The sequence below is a fragment of the Rattus norvegicus genome, chromosome 3 (assembly GCF_036323735.1).
Source record: "Rattus norvegicus strain BN/NHsdMcwi chromosome 3, GRCr8, whole genome shotgun sequence".
Classification (NCBI taxonomy): domain Eukaryota; kingdom Metazoa; phylum Chordata; class Mammalia; order Rodentia; family Muridae; genus Rattus; species Rattus norvegicus.
Genome location: NC_086021.1, coordinates 80,020,135 through 80,041,573, shown reverse-complemented (window position 1 = coordinate 80,041,573; position 21,439 = coordinate 80,020,135). Strand labels below are relative to the sequence as shown.

Below are 21,439 nucleotides of genomic sequence, written 5' to 3'. Positions count from 1 at the left end.
ACCAAATAAATTGGTGTCTAATTTATTGCAGAAAATAAGATGAAATGTTTATAATGAATGGTAGTTTTTAGAAAACTTAACAGAGTTTCTAACGAGGCACCAAACAGGAGGGAGATTTTACTACACCTTTTATTATTTCAAATATAGATCAATGAATTACATCAAAACTACAGGCAACAATTAGTATAAATAATACTTTAATCAGTGGCAGCGAAAACATGGTCAGTCCTATTTTAAAAAGTGTCTTTTGTGAGCAGACTCCAAGGGGCTGACTGACAATCTCATCTCACAACAAAAGGCTGTAAATGGACAAGTGAGATGGGAGTCAGAGGCACACTGACTGTCCTCAGCAAACATTCCACTCCTCAACCCCAGGCATGACCCCAACACAGGCTCTGAAACACCCAAACAAATGCTCCTGGCTCATATTTGGGGAGAACAAACTGGAAATAAATAAGAACAAATGGGCACTGGAACCTTTCCACAGCTTGCTTTCTCTAGAGCACGTTCCCAGATGGAGACCTTCCTGCTCTAGGTGACTAGGGTGGGGGCAGGGGCCACCTCTTTCCTGGTCCACTCCTTTGGGCCCAAATGGGTTTTAGGACCAGAATAAGACTTTAGGACTAGTAACTGCTCAATGGGCCGGCAGGCGTCATTAGCATTTAAAAAGACAACCCCTCCCAGCTGGGAGGAAGAGCTGAGATTTATAAACAAAGAAGTTGTTTCTCAGCTCTAGTTAGTTTCCAAAGTAGTGGGGCTATGTTTGAGGAGAAACTGGGGTTTTCTTCAGGAAAGCACACTCTTGTCTTTTGGCTTTTCTTTGGGGGAGGAGGAAGGAGGGGTAGTATTTGGTCTGAAGCTGGATGAGTAACCAGAACTTCTGAGGAGAGGGAAAAATCTATATGATAACCTCCATACTGGCTATATAGTTGAGTATTGTGAAAATATACAAGCTAGGACACAAGGATTCAGTTCAATGTTTGCTCAGATGTGGCTTTTAAGAAAGAGTAGTAACAATTTTCCAATTGGCCTAAGGATAGCGCCTCTTTTCAAATGCTATATCCAAAGACTGCCTCCATGTTACCGGGAGGAGAAAAAGAGAAGAGGGTAGTTAGAGTCCAAAAGGTTAAGGGTTTAGAGGTCAGTCCTCCAGGCTGAAATACAGCTAATCGAACAGAAAATTTGTCCTCTGGGTGAACCTGATTCTGTAATTTAGCCGAACTTCAGTAAAATACCTTTTCAGCTTCTCAACGTGAGGGCGTCAGAAAAAAGACGTCTTAACTATGTATGAACTCTGTGCTTTTTGTCACAGAAACAATGACGCAAATAATGCAGGAATATCCATCTTTAATATCCCGACGTGGTGATATTCAAGTATTGCCATGTGCAAGTCTGAGAGGCAGGCTCACCCCAAAGCAGAACAAAGAGCCTTCCCCAGGGTCTAATACAAAAGACCAAGGCTGGAAGATCCTTCAGAGAGTAGAATTTCAGCCTAGGGACTCCAGTGAATCCCTGCCCTCAGCTCTCATGAGACAGAGAACCAAGGAACAGGCCTTTGCCTTCTCCACCTAAGTCTATTTTACAAACAACCACTGAAACTTTCTAAGGTGTTCTGAAATCCTGAAAGAAATACCACCACCCTGGATAAAAGAATTAAAATGTCAGTTTACCCTACCCCCATTTCTTACTTTTGTGGGGGTAATTGCAATCAGGGGTTTCTGTTTGGAGTTTTGGGGTTCACGCTTTCAAAGACTTGTTTCATTTGACTATATAATAAACCCTGTCATCACCTTGGACTCTTATCCTCCTTGTCCTTAAGGAGGTTTTAAGAAAATGAGATTTGAGCTTTTCCCAGGCATGGAATAAAAATAAATAAATATTAAAACATCTTTCTTCTTGAGATTCTTTTTAAGTTACTATCTTCAAGGTAAATAAGTGGGCCTAAAAACTTTCAGAGCTTACAAGTTCTGCTTCTAATTAATGTCTCTTTAAAAAAAAAAAACTTCAAGGGAAAGCAGTTTAAGATCAACTCTGTGGGCTTCTAGAGTCTATTAGTTTCTTTTTAAAAATAAGGCTTCCTTACCTGCCCACTCTCCCTACTACACAGCACCACTCCCTGTATAAGGCCATACACGGAGTCCTATAAAATGCTGCTATTTGGGCTAGTTGGAGCATTTGGCATCTAGGTGGAATAAAATTCAGACATTATCTGATGACCCAGAGCATATAGGTTTTGTTTTCTTTCCCCAGAGGAAAATATTAGACCATTTGTTCCCCACCCCCTTTCTTTCAACCACCCAGAACTGCTTGTAAACACCGTGCTGGGAAAGCACATGTGCAAACACATTTTCAAAAACTCGGGTTTTCCTGGATCCTTGGTTTCCCTCTTGAAGGGTTAAGGGCCTCCTCCACATATCTGCAGGGTGGGGTGGTGGTAGGAGGGAGGAGCTCAAGATCCGGAATAGGGCCAGAAAGGAGTCCACTGCCCTCTAATCCTATTCACCACCCTAAGGGTTTTGGCACGCAGGTATCAGTTACTTTCTGTAGTCCATACCCCGGAACAAATAAATATTCAAGCAAATATAATCTAAACATAAAATAACCCGTTTCCACTTCCTTCTTGGATTTATTTCTTTGGGCATGGGCCACTGGGAGCAAAACATTTCTTTTTATCACAGAAGAAATTCTATAGATTATTCAGAAAGTTCTGAGCTTCTGACTCAGCTCTCCTGCTTGCAGTGGAAGCACCTAGCACTGGGTGCTGGCCTTCTGCCTCAACTCCCCCACAGTTACTATGCCACGCAGCTCCCTGGAGGGGTGGTGCGGAGGAGAACATCCCGGTTCACACTGGGGTGAAGCCTCCGACCTTCATTTGCAAATTCAAAATCCAACAGCAGAGATTTTCAGGAGTTTAATGACTCACCAAGGGTTTATGTTCTCAGTAGCTCCTGCCGTTTGATAATCTATTTAAAGAAGCCCGCCCTCCCTCCCACCCTTCCCCACTTTAGGGAGGGGGCTGCCCTCAGGCAGGATGGTAACCTGCGGGTCCCAGGTCCACCCCCACAGTACCTTAGAGCCCAGTGAGGTGACAGCAGGCCCCGCCTGCACCCGCAGCTTCGCCTCAACCTGGAGTGCAAGAAGGAATGGGCCCAGGGTTCCCACTTCTATAAGGTCGTCAGGTCCGTATGGTGGTCCTTGGCCATTGGCTGCAAATGCTGGCTGGGGGCAGCTGAAGAGGAGCAGGAAGATGAGGAAGAAGAAGATCTGCCCTTGGTGTTGGGCAGTTTGTGATCTTTTTTCCACTTCATCCTCCGGTTCTGGAACCAGATCTTGATCTGGCGCTCAGAAAGACACAGGGTGTGAGCGATTTCAATCCGACGGCGCCTGGTCAGATACCTGTTAAAATGAAATTCCTTTTCCAGTTCTAGGACTTGCTGTCTGGTGTAGGCCGTCCGGGAACGCTTGGGCTCCCCGCCGGTGTAGTTGGGGTTCACTATGAGATAAAACAGACAGGACAGCCAGGTCAGAGCCCGGCCACTAGTTAGGCCCCAGGCTTGCCTCTGCCCTCACTTCCTGGCGCGTCTCGCAGCCCTCGGGTGCCCCCCCCCCCCCCGTGCTCCAAGCTGGCCAGCTTCCTACCTCCCGCCCTCCTCCAAAACATACACTCACTCCATCCAACCCCTTCCAAGCACCCACTCCCCACGCTCACAGGTCCTTAAAGGTACTCCCTTGCCCCTGGCCCACCAAGAGCTCGGGATCTCCAACATTTTGGAAATGCCCTTCTCTTGCTCTGCGTTCCCTCTGCTTTGGAAATGGAGTCCTCCCCCACCCCACCCCCATCCCCACCCCCTTTTGCGCCCACAGTCAAGCAGCCAGCCACATGGTCCCGGCCTGCTCCCTCAGCTATAAAAATTTATGGAGAGAGTAATTGCGGCGCCCAAGGAAGCTTCCCAAGCCCCCACCCATTCGCAACCCTCCGGGGGGCCCAGGCCAAAAGATGCGAGTAGGGGTGAGGGAGGGCTATGAGGTCGCTGCACCCGCTCCTTACCCGAATTCACATGCACCTTCTTCATCCAAGGGTAGACCACAGCGGGCTGCTTGAGTGCTGTCCCGGGGGGCGGCTGCTTGGGGCCGGTGGGCTGGCTGCAGGCCCGAGCGCCAGGCAGGGGCGCAGGCGGGGGCGCTGGGCACGGCTCTCCCGGGGCACTGTAGTGACTTCCCGGGCCGCTCGGCTCCTGTCCGTGACCCCGCGCGGGCAGCGCTGAGCCAGGCCCGGGCCCGCCGCCTCCGAAGGGTTGCTCACCGAAGTCGGGCCGTGGGTAGAGCCCCGGGGGCTGGAAGTCGGAGCCCTGTGCACCGCTGCCGTAGTAGTCGGCTCCCTGCTCGCCTAGGTAGCCACCCTGCAAATATTCCTCGCACGGAGGAAACTTGGGGTCCACGTACTTAGAGTTCACCATATACGAACTCATGGCCATTAATTTCAGAAGGTAGAAAATACTAATTTTTCTCGTGTTGTCTTTTTTCTCCTTCCATTGGGCCCTCCTACTTGCTGTCAACTGAATAAAGTTGGGCGGCCATGTGACCAGGCCAGCCAATAGGAAGAGAGCATGTTTATCACCGGGTTGGTGAGCATCTCATAATTTTCACAAATTTAACTAAATAACATACGTGTAATCAAGTGACTTGCCATGCCACATTTGAGAGTCCCTGACAGATGTTAATATAGTTTTGATTCTATCCCCGAGACCCCAATTTGCAGCAGATAATCTTCGCTTTTGTCTTCCACTGACTTTGCTAACCTCCCATGCCCTCCTCACTCACCATCGCCTGAAGCAGCCCCCAGAATGGGCATAGTTCAAAGAAGAGTGAATTCTCCTACTGGGGTGCAAAATAAGGAAAAATGAGTGTGGGCAGTGTGGCCTCCGAGTTGGGTAGAGTCCTAGGCAGGCAGCCTGCCCGGCCAGCTGGCAGGAGTCCCTGGACTCTGACATACAAAGACCTGTCCTGGCTTTGTCTTCATCAGGGTCACCCAAAAGTTACCCGAATCTGGCGGACCTGAATTGAGTTAGGCAATGAGTAACTACTATGCTTTTCTGTCAATGTCCAGGCTGGGATGTTTCTAGTTGAAGGTGGGTCTTGCTGGTATGGCAGGAGGCCCTCACAGTTCTGGGTCTGGTGGCTGAGGGTTGGGTCAGGTTTGGATGGTGGTGAGGGGGGGAACTTAACCTTGCCTAAATGTATCCCAGTGGTCTCCGATGGCCTTCTTTCCAGTTTGTCTTCTTCCCACACAAGGGTCTTAAAACCAGGTGAGCCCCATTTGGGTACCTTTGTATCTCATGCTCCTTGGGGCAGGGCTTCTGCCGAGCTTGGGGGCCTTTCACCTCACTCTCCACTACCCTAAGACCGGGTCCTTTGGCCTTACACCCAGGAAACCACTTAAGCACCTACTGGAACATCTATAGGAGTTTCTCCAGGAAAAGGCTGTACAATCCCACCAGGCAAAGCCGATCATCCTGGAGTCTAAGGTAATGAAAAGAAAGAGGTGGCTTGCCGGCTCGGCCGCCACTTCTCTCCGCGCCTGAGGCTCTGGCCATGTCGGATATATATGAAGTTTTTGCATCGACCATATATTCCCCTAGAATCGAATCTGTGACTATGTGGGTACCACACAAATTCGGTTCTACAGGGTATATATAGACAACGTTACAACTTTGGGTCCTACCCAGAGCAGACATTCAGGCAGCTGCCAGACCTGATCTCTTCAGCACAGTCACCAGGAACTCCCCAAGCCTGGTGTTCAGAGATGGTGCAGGTAGGCTCGGTGACAATTTGTAGTAATGAGTCCCCTCATCCTCCCACTGCCAGGATGGGGGCCACCAAGCAGCTGAGCAACCAGTACCTTCTTTTTTAAAAAAAGGAAAAGAAAAGATGAGGAATTTCTTTCACCCCAGAGATGGCGGCTTTATTGCCCCTTCTCAGAATACAAATCTCCCGCCCCCTTATCAAGTGGTATTTCCCAAAAAGAAGCAAAGGCCTTTAGCAGCAGAAAAGGAGTTTTGAAAAAGGCAAAAGGGATACTCTTCAACAAAACCTGAGCCAAGTTAGTGGCCAAGACTAGTCCTCCTAGAATTCGAGCATTTACCTTCCTGGGCCCTCAGCCCCGCCAGACTTTCGGATCCGCTGCTGCTGCTGCTTCTGCTGCTACTGCTGCTGCAGACCCTGCGGCAGGCGCTGTTTGCGGCCACGGAGCCTCCCCGGGCTGAGACTGTTGAGCTAATGGTGAAGGGCAGGGCTAGGGGTCATTCGAAATCATTTACAAACATATCACAAAGTTTCATTATTTTTGCTTTGCCGACAGCAGCACAGAAGAGTACAAAAGTTCACGAATTTCGCCGCCCCAGCGCCTCTGCTATCCTGGGCTTGCCCCTCAATTCAGGGCATCAAGAGCCCAGATGCACTCTGGGGCTGGGCTGATTTCGGGGGCAGAGGGATGCCCTGGCCTGGGCTGATCCTTTTGGGTGTCTGATAACAGATTGAAGATGTCCACATTTCTAAGTGTTGTTTTGATCCCTTCCTCCATAGTTCGAAAATCATAGTTGGAAGTGTTCAAGCTCCATGCCTTGATTTTGAAGGGGTGGGGCAGGGAGACTCCCCTCATCATGTCTAGCAAAACTGGGCGCTCACTTTTACTCTGTACTTTGCACTTCCTCACCTTCTTACCATCTCTCCCTTCCACTATTTTGAAGGGATTTCCTGGGTGCTGATTCTAAAACGGGTTAAAATCCATTTGTTTAAAGACTCTCCCCAGTTTCTCCTAGGGCCAAGCCCTTTCACCCATGGGCCCATGGACGGATGGACAGGCTTTCCTGGGGACACTGGGCCTACCTAAGCTTCATCCAGACAAATTGGGGAAGTCTGATGGACTGAGTGGGGACCACGATGAGTACACACATTTTCATATTTGTTAGACATTGTGACCTGCATTTCACCTTATTGCTCGACTTGTTCAGACAGGTCAAAGCCAACAAGTTATTGATGAACAAAAGCGTTAAATATTCACCTCCCTCTCGACTGCCCATACAAATGCTTTTGATCTCTCCCGGCTTTTTGTGCTGTGTGCAGCTACCAGGCGCCAGATTCGGGTGTGCAAGCAAGCAGCTTCGGCAGAGACAAGCCCTCACAGCCAAGGGTGCCAGGAAAGGAGTCGGGGCAAGACCAGAGAAAGTCTGGGGAGTCCTGAGTTTTCATAGTGCAGACAGATTCACTATGTGCAGGCCTGGATCACAGAGGGAACCACAAGCTGCGAAGGTCTCAACCTATGAGCTCAGCAAAGAAACCTGGCCCGGAGCCCAGTCTCAGTTTCTCTGACCATGAAGGAAGACATCTCACAAGAGAGAGGGAGAATGCCTGGTCCCTGTGGCCCTTACCAATCTACTCTTCCATTAAAATTAAAGTACCTGGGGTTTGCAGTGAGTGGCAAGCCCCCTCCTATTTCCTTGGCTCTCCTTCTAGTGCCAACCCTTCCAATGACATCCAGAAGATGTTACCAGCATTCTCAGTTTCAAACTTCAGAGCCAAAGAACTGGAGTCCCTGCCTCTGATCCCACCCAGTTCCATTGGACTCTGGAGTAGAAATTCTTTAACTGCAGCTGAGGAGAAGAGGTGGGGTGAAAGAGAAAGTCCTCTTCTTGTTCACCCGTTATCCTAAACCTAGGGCTCACACCAGTGAAGCTAGGACCCAGAAAGGGACAGGAGAGGAATGTCCAAGTAAGCTCAGAAGTTGTAGCCCTTCCCAGAAGCAGGCCAATCCAACCTACCCAAGGCCATCAAGGGTTACATGTTTGTTTCTGTTTGTAATAAATCAAATTTTAAATTAAAACACTTATATATACAGCAAGAGAAGGTTGAGATAGACTGGGCAGAGATAATAATGGCTGGACCGCAGAGGGGGGGAACACTGCTGCCTCAGTGCTGATTGGGTCAATTCTAGCAGTTGTGGATGCTGGCCCACCCGCAGTTCGTTGATATGGTGGGCTGCTAATTAGCTGCAAGTCCGTTGCACCTGTGCGAGCCAAAAGAAGCCTGGGAAAGGCCTGTAAGGTCCAGGGAGGTCCCGAAGATGAGGGTGATCCCCTGCCGTGCGTTTACTAGTGCAGGTGACTGTGACCTAGGCCCCAGAAATACTTTCTAGACGGTAAACCTGAAGCTTCCACCCCCTCCCCAAGTGAGTCCGTTTTTGGCCTGGGGAGGCAGCACCAGTCCTTAACCCTCCCTTCTCCGCTGGCGCTGACTTTCGCCCATCACCTCCAAGTGTTAGCACTGCCTTTTCGTTACTCGGAAGAATAGGAAAGGTACTTACAATGGTTCTCCCTGATAATTCCTGGTGCTCCGAAACCTGTTGCAATGAAAATGGGGTCTCTCAAATTTCACAGGACAATAAAGCAGACATAGACGACCTGCAAAAAGTGACAAGGCCCAGACACTCCACCGATACCTAGAACTCCTTGCCTCTGGTGGTCGACCGCCTGCGGGAACTGCGCAAAGTTCTTCTCCGATAGCATCCTCGAAGGCAGAGCTAAAAGGTTAGGAAGTCGGTTCTGGTCACCTCCCTACTTCATGCACCCTTGGGCAAAACTCTTCAGGTTAGGCGGCCTGACTCAGATTGCCTGAGGCAGGGTTTCCCCAGGGGGGAAATGGGAAGTCAGAAGACAGGCCTTTGTGCATTTCCTTCTGCAGCAGGCCGGTGGGTGCGGGTCCACTAGTCAGCCTGCAGACATACTATTTGTCCCGACCCCAATTCCATGTCTGTTCCCTCTGGGAACAGTTCAGCCCTCCTTTTCGAGTTTCGGGTTGGTTTCGAATTCCACCCCAGCGTCCAAACCTGCATTCTCCTCAAAGGAGGAGCAGGCAAGGCAGGGACATACTTCCCCATATCTCCAATTCAAAACAATCATTTCCTTCGGAAGGGTAATGAGAACCCAAAGGTAACCAGAAAGGAAAATGGATGCATTTAAAGGAAAATGATCTAGCTCTTACAGAAATGGTCTAACATATGATCTAATTCTATCGGCTTGACACTATATTTTTTTAACATACCTGCAGGAGAACCTACAGACGGATCACAGAATGGTGGTTTCCTCAGGCGCTCATGTCCAGCTTCAAGTTTTTAGTCCCCTAGGAACAGAAAGAAAAAAAAAAAAAAAAAAAAACTCCTTCTGAGCTCTCTCAGAGGTAACTCATCTCCATCCATCCCCTCTCACTCCCCACCCCCAACCATCATCGCTTTCTTCTACTTTAAAGTAGTTGCCCCACTACTGAGAGGAGAGTATAAGTCCTGCTTTTGGGGTAGAAACTCTCATCTCCCAACTTTCCAGGTGTACAAAGGGGGGGGGGGGAGGACGCCAAGACCCTCCTTCTATTTCTTAATAGGTTTAGGCTAAAATTAAAATTAACTTCGATAGATAGGCTTTCCTCAAGCCGAGCAGGCTGGGCTCAGACCCCCCTGCCCCACAACTCCAGAGTTCTTGTGGGGAAAGTAATAAGTGACTTACTGTTCTTCTTTTCCAGAGGGTAGGACAGCTAAGAGAAGAGCTGTCTCCTGAGCCTGGCGGGCGGGCGGGCGGGCGCTGGCTGGAGCCTCTTACTTTCCTATCGCAGCGACAGGAACCAAGCATCTGCACTTGTATGCTCTTAACCTAATTTATGGTGGGAATTATATTTTGGCTTGTCAACTCTCAAGCCATAAAACAAAGTTTATTGGAATCACGTGTTTGTAAACAGCCACTCAGGTCCCTGCACTGCAGAACCATAAATAACCTTTGGCTTTAAACTTTTATTCACTAAATAAAGGTTCAGTGCAACTGTCCCCTTGGATTTAAATAGTTCCAAATATCCAGAATGCAAGGGAGGTCATATTCATACCAACACCCCAGGCTTTTCAACTTGCATCTTTTCAGAGAAAGCTGTTTAAATTGGGGGATAGTGCTATTTGGAAAAGGCTGGTTGGTGGGCATGTCTTATGACTCTTTGGCTGCATTCGCTGTGAGTACCATCAACTCCTTTATTTCAATCATTTTCTAGCATTCGATGTGGTGAGCAGGAAGGACAAAGGCCACTTCTTCCTTGCTTATCACAGAAGTTGGAAATTATTTGAGATTTTGCTTGATTCAATGGAGAAGAGTGGCTAGGGGACTGGGGGTGGGGAGGCAGCTGGGGTTAACACTTATCGTCCTCTGTATTGTTGTGGATGGGGCTGGGTGAAAGATGAAGATTGCCACATGCCTGGAGGTTTTTATAATTTGCTTAGATCTGAAAGAGAAGCCTTTGCAAGTGACCAAACTGCTTAAAACAGCAAGACTTGCGGGTTTGGCGAAGTGAGAAAGTGGAGGATAGCCCCCACCGGACTCTGGCGAGTAAGGCTCTAAAGGAGGTTATAAAGCAATAAAACAGCCCTGGTGTGAAGAGGCCGGGGTGTGAGGAAACACAGGAGGCTCTTAAAGAACCTGAGCCCAGGAAGTCAGATGTGCACAATCCCACTGTGTGCCCAAGTCATTTAGTACCGGGCTCAAGGGTCCCGAAGGCCCACATCTGAGTGGGTTCTTCAGTAGCTCCTCCCCACTGTTGGTTCCCATCACAGGGAGAGACTAAGAAAGAAAGAGGTATAGGGCTATCTCTGTCTATCCTGCTGAGCAATCCAGGAAAGGGGCTGGACTCTCCACATGGAGAATGTGGCTGTCTCTGCTTCGGAGAGATATGAGAGACAAGAGTGGGGGATGGTAGGAAGTCCCCACCTCCCAAGAAGAGGCACAGATAAGAAGAGAATTGGCCCCCATCACCCTTCAGTAGCTCTACAGAAGTGCCACAAACCTTGTGAAAACGTGTGGCTTTTTTTGGGGGGGCGGGCTACTCTGATAAAATAATGGATGTGTTGCACAGATTTGTAAAGTGCACACCACACACACACACACACACACACACACACACACATTTGATTTATAAATCAAGTGCACTTACAACAGTTCCTAACAGAAAACCCCCACTTGGTATAAAGATCTCTTTGCATGCTAATTTCCAGCCATTATATGTGCATTTGCAAATGCACTTCCTGATTTGACTCTCATTAGCCAGAAAACAGGGGATTGTCAGACCAGATACTAGGACAACCCTTTATTCCCTCTTATCAAAACAAAACAAAACAAACAAACAAACAAACAAACAAAAAAAACCCCAACCAACCAAACAAAAAAGACCAAAATCAAAAACCATCAGCCATGTAGAAAGACTTTTGTGGGTTTGGTTTTGTTTTTATAATAATTGGTAGCGTATTCTTAAAGTAATGGGTAGAGACAAACCTTCAAAAACTGATTTTTGGTAGCACTAGATGAGCAACTTTGAAATGAGTCCTGAAAGAGATAATGACCACCAGAGCATTGAGAAAAGTTTCAATTTTTAGGATATGAGGAATCAAAGGGCAGTTGACTTTCTAGGCCATTGTGATGAGTCTTTTGTGAGGAGGTGACAAGGCGGATGGACAACAGTGCCTGGTATCTAGTTGGGAATCACTGGTTAGTTTTTATGGATGAGAAGTGATGAAGAAAGCTGTCTGAGACATGCTTGCAAACTTGACTGTAATTTTCACAGGAAGACGCAGCCTGCTCTGAGTGTTTAAGGGAGTGACAGGAAATGAGGTGAGGTGTGAGAAAATGGGAGGAAGGAAGGAATGTATTGGAGACGGACATCTTTGTTTCCTTATCTTAGAGCTCAAAGGCAAAATGATTAAGAAGCAAGTATGTACCTTCCTCTAACCGTCCCTGTTATTGTGTCACACCTCCAGTGGCCTAGGTTTTGTGAATGAAATGGAGAGAACAGGGATCTGGCAGAGAGAATTTGAGCATCGGTGGGGGAAGGAGGTCTTCTGTACTCATGCTTGAGTTCCTCAGGGCTTCTCCACCCCACCCCTGTAATTGAGAGTCCTAGTAGGATCTTGGGAATGCCAGCACAAGTGCTCAAACTCTGAACCCCAACGAACATCCTGTCTCCCAAGGACTTTGAATGTTGGCAGTTGTTCCAGTTGACAAGGAAGGGAGAGAGAGGGTGGCCTTCCTGTAATGTCTGTAAGGAAGCTGGGCAGTAGAGTGCAGGCCTTTAATCCCAGCACTTGGGATGCAGAGGCAGGAAAATTTCTTGTGAGTTCAAGGGCAGCCTAATGAGTTCTGGGACAGCTAGGGCTATAAGGAGAAGCTCTGTCTTGAAAAAGAAAACAAGAGAAACCAACAAAAACAAACAAAAACCACCACCTCACAAAAAAAAAAAAAACAAAAAAAAAACAAAAAAAAACAAAAACAAAAACAAAAACAAAAACAAAAAACAAAAAAAAAACCAAAAAACAAACAAAAAAAGTAAGAAATTAGTTCCCTAGTAAACTAGAACCTGGGTATAGCCTCTTCTCATTTAACTAGAGCCAATCCTGAGAATTTCTTCCCAGGCCTTCCATGATATAAGGTCCCCTGTAAGACTTCCCCTACCCAGATGTTCCCAGGAAGGAGAGAGGGAAGGAATCCCAGAAGACAGCAGATATTTCAGGTTCAGTGCCGGTCAACCTTCTGTACACTCAAAGAAACTCATGCTAATGTTGGCTCAGTAAGAGGCCTGTTACCTAGAAAGGATGTTGAGCTTTCAAGCTAAATGTTTGCACAAGTAGGGACAGATAGAGTGAAGCCTTGATTGAATCCCTAGCCAGAAACATGTTGTACAAGGAGTCTACCCAGGACTTGTGCTGAAGGACACAGGCTAGTGTCAGAGCCAAAGAAGAACTGAAAAGGGATTCCCAAGCAAACAGGAAATGTAATTCTGTCCTCTTGGCACTACACTACTGAAGTTCCTCTCAATAGAGCAACTTACTAGTTTAGAGTCCTCGGTAAGGAAGGAAGACCCTAAAGGAAAAAGATCTCAGTAGGATATGAGAAACTTTTGTCAGAAAAGGGCCTGGAGGCAGGATGTCTGACTTGGGGTCAGAGGCTTTGTGGTTCCAAGAAGAGGACTGGGCTTGATGGCTTGGGAATTGGATGGCCTGTAGTGTTGCTCCCTTTGGCTATAGATGGAACTTTACAAGGCCCAAACTGGAGGGAGAAGACACTCTTGTGTGGTTTTCAGGGATAATCTGACCCAGACTCTTGGAGTAATCAAGAAAAGCAGCTTGAAAACTGGTGGTGGAAGGCAGAGCTCAAGAGGTGGGAACCTGGTCTCAGGCAGTGTGCACATATGTGTGGGTTATAGCCTGAAGTGATGTGATAAAAGAGAAGAATTGCAACCAGGCACAGAGGCACACACCTACAACCAATCCTCACATTTGGGAGGCTGAGGGCAGAATGATTGACAGTTTGAGATGAGTTTGAGCTTTGCAACAGGGTCCTCTCTCCAAAGTTTTGTTTGTTTCTCTCCAAGAAATGGGAGGGCCTTTGCAAATTTGAAGGATAAGTCCTTCTAAAAACATGCTTTGTCATTACTCTTACCCAAGTTGGGTATTGGGTTCAGCCATAGCCAGGATGCCTAAATCATAGGGTGCAGGTAGATTAAGCGAGGGAGAGGGGCCTGGCCTTTTGCTTTCTTACTCCATCCCATTCACATTCCCAGAGACTAGATGCCCTAGAACTGTAGGAGAATAGAAGAATGACCCTCTGAGTGGGCGTGGCCGATAGGACAACAGGGTGATGCTGGAAGGGACTGGAGGACCTGATAGTGAGCTCAGGAAAGATGGCAAGCCCTCCCAAGCAGGTCAAAACACACCTATTGGAGCCTGAGGCTACCTGTTAAGGAGCCAAGAGCTCTTTCCTCCTGGGTGGAACCCTGATGTGTGTAGGTACTAGACACCAAGATCTGACAGGCCATCGCTGATGAGACCTGACCAAGATTTATTTTATTTTATTGCTTTGTTTCATTGAGGTAGGGACTTGCTAAGTAGTCCTATGAACTCCCTATGAAGCCCAGGCTGGCCTCAAATTCAAATGTTGATCCTTCTGCTGCAGCCTCCTTAGTGCTGGGACTATAGACATGAACCATCATGTCCAGTCTGGGTCTCTTCTATCCTCTCTAGAACTTAAGGATTTGGTGAGTAAACCAGCTAGTCTCTTTTTGCCTGTAAAAGCCAAGGTCTTATGAGAAAGCAGAGCCAATGCTATTAAGGGCCAGGTGTTAATTTTTTACGTGCCAAAGCACTGTTTTAAAGTGTTTATACTCATCACAGTTAGCATTGTGCTCATTACAAAAGTAATGTGAAAGCGGAAATCAAGACACATGCAGTGGGCTTGAGCTCCCATGGTACCCTGGGGACTGGAGGGGAAGGGCTGCTGTAAGTCCAAGGCCAGTCTGGTACCATCAAGATATCCTGCCTTTTAAAAAGTAAGATCCTTAAACATAAAACAATGTTTGGTTAACCAATAGAATAAAAAATTATATTTAAAAAAAAGTAAGATCCTCATAAGAACTCTCGCTGATACTCTTATTATTCCAACTTTCAAAGGAGGGAACAGGCTCAAAGATATGGTTCTGATCATCCAAGTTCAAGCAGCAAGGAAGTGTAGGGTACGGGTTTGAACCCAATTAAGCCTGAACCTAGCTTAGAACCTGTTCTTTGAGCTTTCCAAACCCAACGTGATGAATGCATAGACCCTGGAATTATAGCGCAGTAACTTAAAGACAAAACAAAACATGATCTTCACTCCAGGGACTCTGGGTATGCCCAGTGTAGACAGAGAAACAACTCAGGATCAGGAGGATAAAGAGCTAAGCAGGAGATACCCATAACCTCTCCAACCTAAGCACACATCCTCACTGCCTTGGGAGAGTGTTTCAGGGTGCCTGGACACTGCTTCTTGACAATGGAATTCAGGGTGTTTGAGGCGAAACCTAGAAACCTCATTTATCCAGACATTTGGGTTCACACAGACCTTTCCTGAGAATCATTGCCCTCAAGTAGGGAATGGGGGAGGGGCATTGCAGGGGACAACAGAGGATCAGTGAGGCTGGGTGAGTTGAGGCCATGTCACCTTTGAACCAACAGCCAGCAAAGCACACAGTAGGCCTGCAATGAGCACGTGGTGGGGCAGTAGTGTTGGGGACAGAAATCCACACATCAGCCTGATTCTCAAGCTGTGGATGTGCAGGGTGGGATTTCCCCAGACTCTCAGAGAGTCAGAAATGTGTCACAGGGCCCAGGCCCTGTTCTAAATAAGCAGGAGGAAGGCAGTTGCCTTGCTACAAAGGGATTCCATCCATGCTGCGCCTTCCCAAGCTGCCTGTTCTGGGTGCTAGGAACTTGGGACAAGTGAAAGGCAGGAACTGAGGCTGTTCATGGAGTGCTGCTTCTCACTGTGTTTTAGGTACAGCTTGCTCTACCACAAAATCTGGTTGCCTGCTCCTAGACAACAGAGTGAGGAAATAACGCCCTCTCTGGGTAGGCGAGGGAAACAATGTGGCCTTTCACCCCAGAATCCGTTTTCAGGCTTCGAGGACCTCAGAGATGCCTCTGTTGAGGGCAGCTATCGGATAAGTGACCACACCATCCACCCTCGTCTGATGCCTCACACGCTGAGCTAGCTGAGGTGGAAGGCGGGGCAGAGGAAGGGGTGGCTCTTGTGTCCTCCCATTCCCCTCCCACTCGGGGCATCTGCCGCATCGGCGAAGCCAGCGAGACGCTTGTCCTACAGCGCCTCCTCCTGGACAAAGCTCTAGACAGCCGAAAAGGGACACTACCAGCCCTAGAAACCAAGACCAGGCACTTCCTTCCTGGGACATCAGAAACTGGTCCTGCCACGTCCACTGGAGAGGCAAAAAGGGGTCCAAAAGTCTTTGAGGCTACATCTCACCGCCCCACCCCCAGCTCAGACAACAAACTTGTGTGAATCAAAAGCGAGCATCTCTCATTGATTGGGCGAGGCAGGAGTTTGTTCATTTATTTATTTACTTATTTATTTGACTGCTCTCTGAGGAGCTCTGAGCCTTAGAACGTGCTGTGCTGATGTACGTAACAAGAGAGAACGGTTGTCCCGAAGATTGTCAGTTTGAATGGGCGCCAGGAAGAAAGGCTTTTTCCTAGAGCAGACAGTGCCAGCCTGGGCGCGCGGGGTGGGGGGGAGGGACATGATGTATTTCTGAGGTGTGTGTGTGTGTGTGTGTGTGTGTGTGTGTGTGTGTGTGTGTGTGTGTACGCGCGCGCGCACGCGCCTGGAAAAGAAAAAATTCTACTCAACTACTCTCTCAATATTTGTAACCTATTTCTAATGTACAGACACATTAGGGTGGGGTGGTAAGTCTGAGATTGAAAGTAATTGTAGTCAAGGGTAAAGTAGTGGCTGTCTTTAGATGAAAGGCTGGAGGGAATGTTGAGCAGCAAATCCTAAGGAAGAGGCAATGGATCTGGTTATCTCCTCCGATCGCTCCCTCCCCCAATCTGTGCAGTGCTGGGTCAATCCCTGGGCAGGGCTATTTCACTGCACATGCGCTGGGCGTACGCAGCCCCGCACTGCAGAGGCTCAGAGCAATGCCCAGCCTCAAGCACAGTGCGGTGGGCTCCAGCAAGCACTACTCCAGCGCCTGGTTGTGGAGGGACTTGAAAATCCTACCTAAAAGAGGCAGGACACGTAGTTTCTTTTGCAGAAAAATCTGAATTAATGCCTCAATCAGTTTTTCTAGTTTGCTAGTCTGGTTGCTTTAAATCAACAAGATCTCCATGTTGCTCACGGACACTCTCAGCGTTGTATTCGGATCAGAATTTTCACATATGGGGTGCAGCTTCCCCCTGTCATCTGTTAATGTAGAGGGGGAACGCCACCCTGGGCTTAGAGGGCATAATTTCTCCTTTAGTTTTGCAAAGCTATCAAGTCTAGGAGATACTTTCCTTTGAGACAATGGTATCTATTTTTATCGTTTCCGAGAAAAAGTGCACCTAAATTGGACTTAAATCGGAATTCCGAATTCTTGGTTGCTTCTCCACAGTTTCCGGTGCCCCTGAGTACCCTCGCAAGCCTCCGCACTGCGACAAGGCCGTAAACACCTCTAACAGCTGCCTGCCAGCCCAGGGTGAAATACTGTCTTTGTTCCGGTTTCCCCTGCCTCTTGGGCTCAGAGAACAGAATTCTGGCAAAATACACGTTTTAGTAGAAAGATATGATAGGAAAAAGACGGTTGGTTTGAAGCCAGTTTTCTTGGCTACGTTTGCAATAGCGAACTTTGCTTTTTTTCCCCCCTAGTCTTTCTGGAGACTGCAGTCCCAGCTCTTGTGTCCACACAAGAAGCACCAAGGCCAGAACATTGGCTCCCCAGTCTATAAATAGAGCTTTGGACCTGGGACGCTGGGAGTTTGCCCACAAACCTCTGAGCTCTTAGGCTCCGAATAACCTTTACATTTCGTTTCTTTTTCTCTCTTTTTAATTTATTTTCTGTTGTTAGGTTCGCAGAGACAATGGAGGCAGTTATGGCGGTGCCAACCTCTTATCCTTTCCTTGTAGAGAAAATGTGCGATTTCCCAAACATTTATTTCTCAGGATGCAACCAACCATTTCTTTCCAATAAGCGTTTAATATGACCAGGAGGCTTACAAAGATACCCTTGACCCTCCATGTCTGTGCATGGCATCACCTTCCTCTACACCGTCAGAAAGAACCACGTTAGTCACCGAAGCAGACTGGGCTACCAAACCCAGGAAAAAACAGCTGAAACCCCAAATCTACAAGTTGGACAGCAGAACCTCAAGCCCATGGCCCCACCCAGCCTCAGAACTCCAAGTCCACCCCCAGCCCCACCCAGCCTCAGACCATCAAGTGTTTGAGCCCCACCCAACGTCAATGGACCTAACTAGCTGCAGGGCCTGTCAAGGGCTTGCTTTTCAAAAGGGAATGCCTCCTCTCACTATCAGAGGATGCTCTAGGTGTCAACGCTGTGTAGTGGGGAACTGCTTACAAGATACAGACACTCGGAATAAGATGAAAATAAAAACCAAAAACCCACTCCAGAGACAGTGAGCCCTCAGAGTTACTGACCCAGCACAATTCTGCAGACATCAACTGTTCCTCCATTTTGAAATGAGAGTGATTCTATCTTTAATTACTAAAAACACCTTTCTACAAATGTACCACCTATTGTTCCCAAATATTTGTACAGTCAACACTGTTATACTGGAGTGTTTGAGCAAACAATAAGAATTTGTGGATTAGGCATTTTGGGGAATGTAGCCCACCACCGTGTGCAGTCTCATACGCAATGCGGCAGATTGTCTAAGGTCTCAATGCTTCCCTGTGTGTTCACAAAGGAACAGAAAATAGGGGCTTCAAAATGCATCATCAAATATCATCCAAAATTCTGGGGAGGAAAACAACATTATGTCCTGCAATGGTTTTCTTTTTCTTTTTTTCCTGTGCGTTTTGGTTCAGTAGTTTCAAAGTAGGGAAAGATTGCTGTGTGGTGTTTATTGGAAAATGAAAAAAAAAAAAAAACCACAAGACATTTGGAAAGCAAAAAGATCTACTCTTTCACTACTCTGACAAATGAGAAACACACGCGATGTTTGAACTTCGAAATGTCTCGCATTTCTCAAATATCTATTGGTTTTATCCTAAAACCTGTACCAGATTTTCTGATATTACTTCCCATGACAAACATCCAATTCGTGACAGAAAAAAGTCCAAATTCACCTGACACACTATTGGATGTAGGAGGAACCTAGCTTGGGTTATTATCATTTTCTCCTTAAAAATTAGAGAAACGTTTGAAAATAACTACAGCGTCTTTATACACAAGGCCCAATAAACTTAGGTCCTAAAAATTGGCCTCACCCGTGAAACACACCCTGAATACACCGAAGCCGCCCCACCCCCACCCACGCCCCAATCCTCGAAAAACACCTGTTAACCTAGGGTAGCTCTGACCACCATCAAACCACAGAAACACAATATCCTATACATCCGAAACCCTTACTAACCCCCACCCCCAGCCATGCCAAGGAGTCCAGAGACCATTTGCACATTCTTCTCAGGGCGGATTGGGGGAGGGGTTCCAAGTCTGCGGGTTTCCAAGTCAAGAGATCTCTGGGGTGGAGGGCGGGGGGTGGGAACGAAGCAGTCCCCTATGCACTTTTGAGCCTAGCGAGACCCTACTTCGAGCCCCAAGGGACGTACATTAAGGACGGGGATGCAGAGAGCGATCCCCAGGCTCTTGGATAATGCAGGGAGCAGGGGAAGTGGCACCCATTGGCCAAGGCTGTGGTGGAGACAGCTCGGGCGCCAGTAGGGCGGCTCTTACCCGGAGGGTGCGGAGCTGCGGTCGGTCGGCCCGGGCCACCGCTGGGATCCATCCGGCGCTGCGGGGCTGCGCTTACCGTCGGCCGCAGGTTTGGGCTCATGTTGCTGAAGGGGTCCGGTGGGAAGTGCGCGGCCCGGGTCGCCTTGTGGAAGCAGGCGGTCGGCTCTCCGCAGGAGTGTGAGCGGCTGCGGGTGGCTCGGCGCCCGGGGCTCCTTCCGGGCTCCCCGCCGACTCCGGAGGCGGCCCTGATCGCGACCCGGGGCGAGGTGCCGTGGAGTCGCGGCGGGAGCCCAGGCCGCTGCGGACCACGCGATCCCGCAGCCGGCGACTAGAGCCCACCTCTGCAGAGACAAAGGTTAGAAAAAGAGGGGGTGAGGCTCTGGGAAAGCAGAATGCGGGGGCAAATTCGCCTGGGAAATCAGGAAAAAGGCCGTGAAGGCGAGCGGCGCCTGCACATGACCAGCCGCAGCCAATGACGACCGCAAATAGGTCATAAAAAGGTCTATTACCAAGTTGTAAATTTTCTTCAAACAAAAAGGAATTTACTGCAATTCCTTGCGGATTTTGCACATACAGCTCGCAAGCGCCATGTTTTCCTGTTCTCTTTTTCTCCTCATTCTCCTCTCTCTCCTTACTACCACTCCTCTTTTTTATCTTGCTTCTTTCCCTTTCCTTTCTCTTCGGAATCCCTTTCTTCTCTCTCTCTCTCTCTCTCTCTCTCTCTCTCTCTCTCTCTCTCTCTCTCTCTCTCTCTCTCTCTCTTCCCTCGCTGTGTCTTTCTGTCACACACACACACACACACACACACACACACACACACACACACACACACAACCAGAAACACACACCTCTTCTAGGAATTACTAGGCATTTTTGTTTTGTTTTGGCTCGAAACGTCTGTGCAATTGTCCGCCATGTGGGAGAAAAATAAGCAAGCAGTGCTCAAGCTCCGAGGATGTCATCCCACAGCGCCCCCCCCCCCCAGTCCCACTCCCCCTCACCCCACGTTGGTCACTTGGCTTCTCTCTTCTGTTCCCTCACAAAAACACTCGTCCAGAAGGAAAGTCGGGCACTCTCAGTTTTTACCCATTCATTTCAGGAAAGTCACATCCCAATAATTTGCCCAGAAAACAGGGCCGCATAGGCCGAGAGAGAGAGAGAGAGAGAGAGAGAGAGAGAGAGAGAGAGAGAGAGAGAGAGAGAGAGAGAGAGAGAGAGAACATTCATTACCCTCTTGGCTCCAACCTAAATTCGGGTCCCTCCCACCTCCTGCGGGTTTCTGTGGTGGGGGAGCAACCACCCATCCCAAGGGCTGTTAATAGTTTGGGATACTTGTCTACCTCTCTGAAATACCATTTTGAGCACCCACTGTTGGGTTTTTAATCTATTAACCCCCTCCCCCTAAATTCCTTACTCTCACTTTAGGTCCTAAGATCAATCTCGCTTATTGGGGAAGTTAATACTAATCCTCTGTGCTCTTCCTTCAATCATTGCAGCCCCTTGTCCCCATGTTTGATTACTGAAAAATGTCTAATGAAGTTCTGCGAAGAAAAGGGGTTTTCTCTGTTCTTGAAAAGAAGAACATCTAGGAAAAAAATATCTTCCTCAAAGGTTGAAGTCATCTCACCTTTGTATTATTGTCAGTGGGAAGCTCCCTGGAGAGCCCCACCCGAAAGTCAATGCTGTCGTGGGTTCCTCTCATGGGCACTGCTGACCAAGCCTGCCTGGAAGGGGCCACCACCCTGCTCAGTCTTTTCAGAACAATCTAGCAAGATGTTTCTAAGTATCTGCATGAGATGCTGAAGCTCTCTCTCAGAAACATCTTTACGCCCTGTAAGTAGCTAGTGGAAGTGAACTTATTTAAGTAGGAAACTCTGACATCCTTTTGTGCAGGCCATTTGTGTCCAAGAGAACGTTCTGATGACCTTGGATGATTTTAACGAAAGGCTTTCTGCCACCATCTGTCAGCAAACTTCTTAGTCCTTGAAAAGGCCAGTGGGCCCTAATTTTTCTAGTCCACTAAAAAATGTTTTTCTCTTTGCCTTTCCAGGCATCCAAGGTTTCAGCAAACACCAAAGATATGGAGGACAGACACTGGATGTGAATTCTTAAGCCGTGAATTAAACAATGTTATTGCACATGTAAA

General features: G+C 48.1%; 1 protein-coding gene, 1 long non-coding RNA gene and 1 other non-coding gene across 4 annotated transcripts; 1 reads left to right on the top strand and 2 right to left on the bottom strand.

Moving 5' to 3' along the window:
* Nucleotides 1-111: 111 nt before the first annotated feature.
* Hoxd4 (homeo box D4) lies at nucleotides 112-19,688 on the bottom strand. 2 transcript variants are annotated; one of them, NM_001105885.2, is made up of 6 exons: nucleotides 19,294-19,688; nucleotides 9,097-9,174; nucleotides 8,360-8,395; nucleotides 5,775-6,273; nucleotides 4,049-4,878; nucleotides 2,626-3,493 (listed from the first exon to the last, which is right to left on the bottom strand). In NM_001105885.2, exons 5-6 carry the CDS (start codon nucleotides 4,473-4,475, stop codon nucleotides 3,165-3,167), a joined length of 756 nt encoding a protein of 251 aa, NP_001099355.1. In that variant the 5' UTR covers nucleotides 4,476-4,878; nucleotides 5,775-6,273; nucleotides 8,360-8,395; nucleotides 9,097-9,174; nucleotides 19,294-19,688; the 3' UTR covers nucleotides 2,626-3,164. The 2 variants fall into 2 exon arrangements, with proteins under 2 accessions (XP_038960343.1, NP_001099355.1); XM_039104415.2 differs by lacking the exons at nucleotides 5,775-6,273; nucleotides 8,360-8,395; nucleotides 9,097-9,174; nucleotides 19,294-19,688 and having other exon boundaries at nucleotides 112-3,493; nucleotides 4,049-5,710.
* Nucleotides 5,607-5,715, bottom strand: Mir10b (microRNA 10b). Its single transcript, NR_031815.1, has one exon. It is a non-coding gene; the product is annotated as a microRNA 10b (primary transcript).
* Nucleotides 19,131-21,439, top strand: LOC120101573 (uncharacterized). Its single transcript, XR_005502242.2, has 2 exons — nucleotides 19,131-19,648; nucleotides 21,344-21,439. It is a non-coding gene; the product is annotated as an uncharacterized LOC120101573 (long non-coding RNA).

Excerpts from the sequence above, each read along its gene's own strand:
- Hoxd4 (NM_001105885.2), bottom strand. The coding sequence starts at position 4,475 with ATGGCCATGAGTTCGTATATGGTGAACTCTAAGTACGTGGACCCCAAG. Across the intron at positions 3,494-4,048 it reads GAAGGTGCATGTGAATTCGG|TGAACCCCAACTACACCGGC; the intron begins GTAAGGAGCGGG and ends TTTATCTCATAG.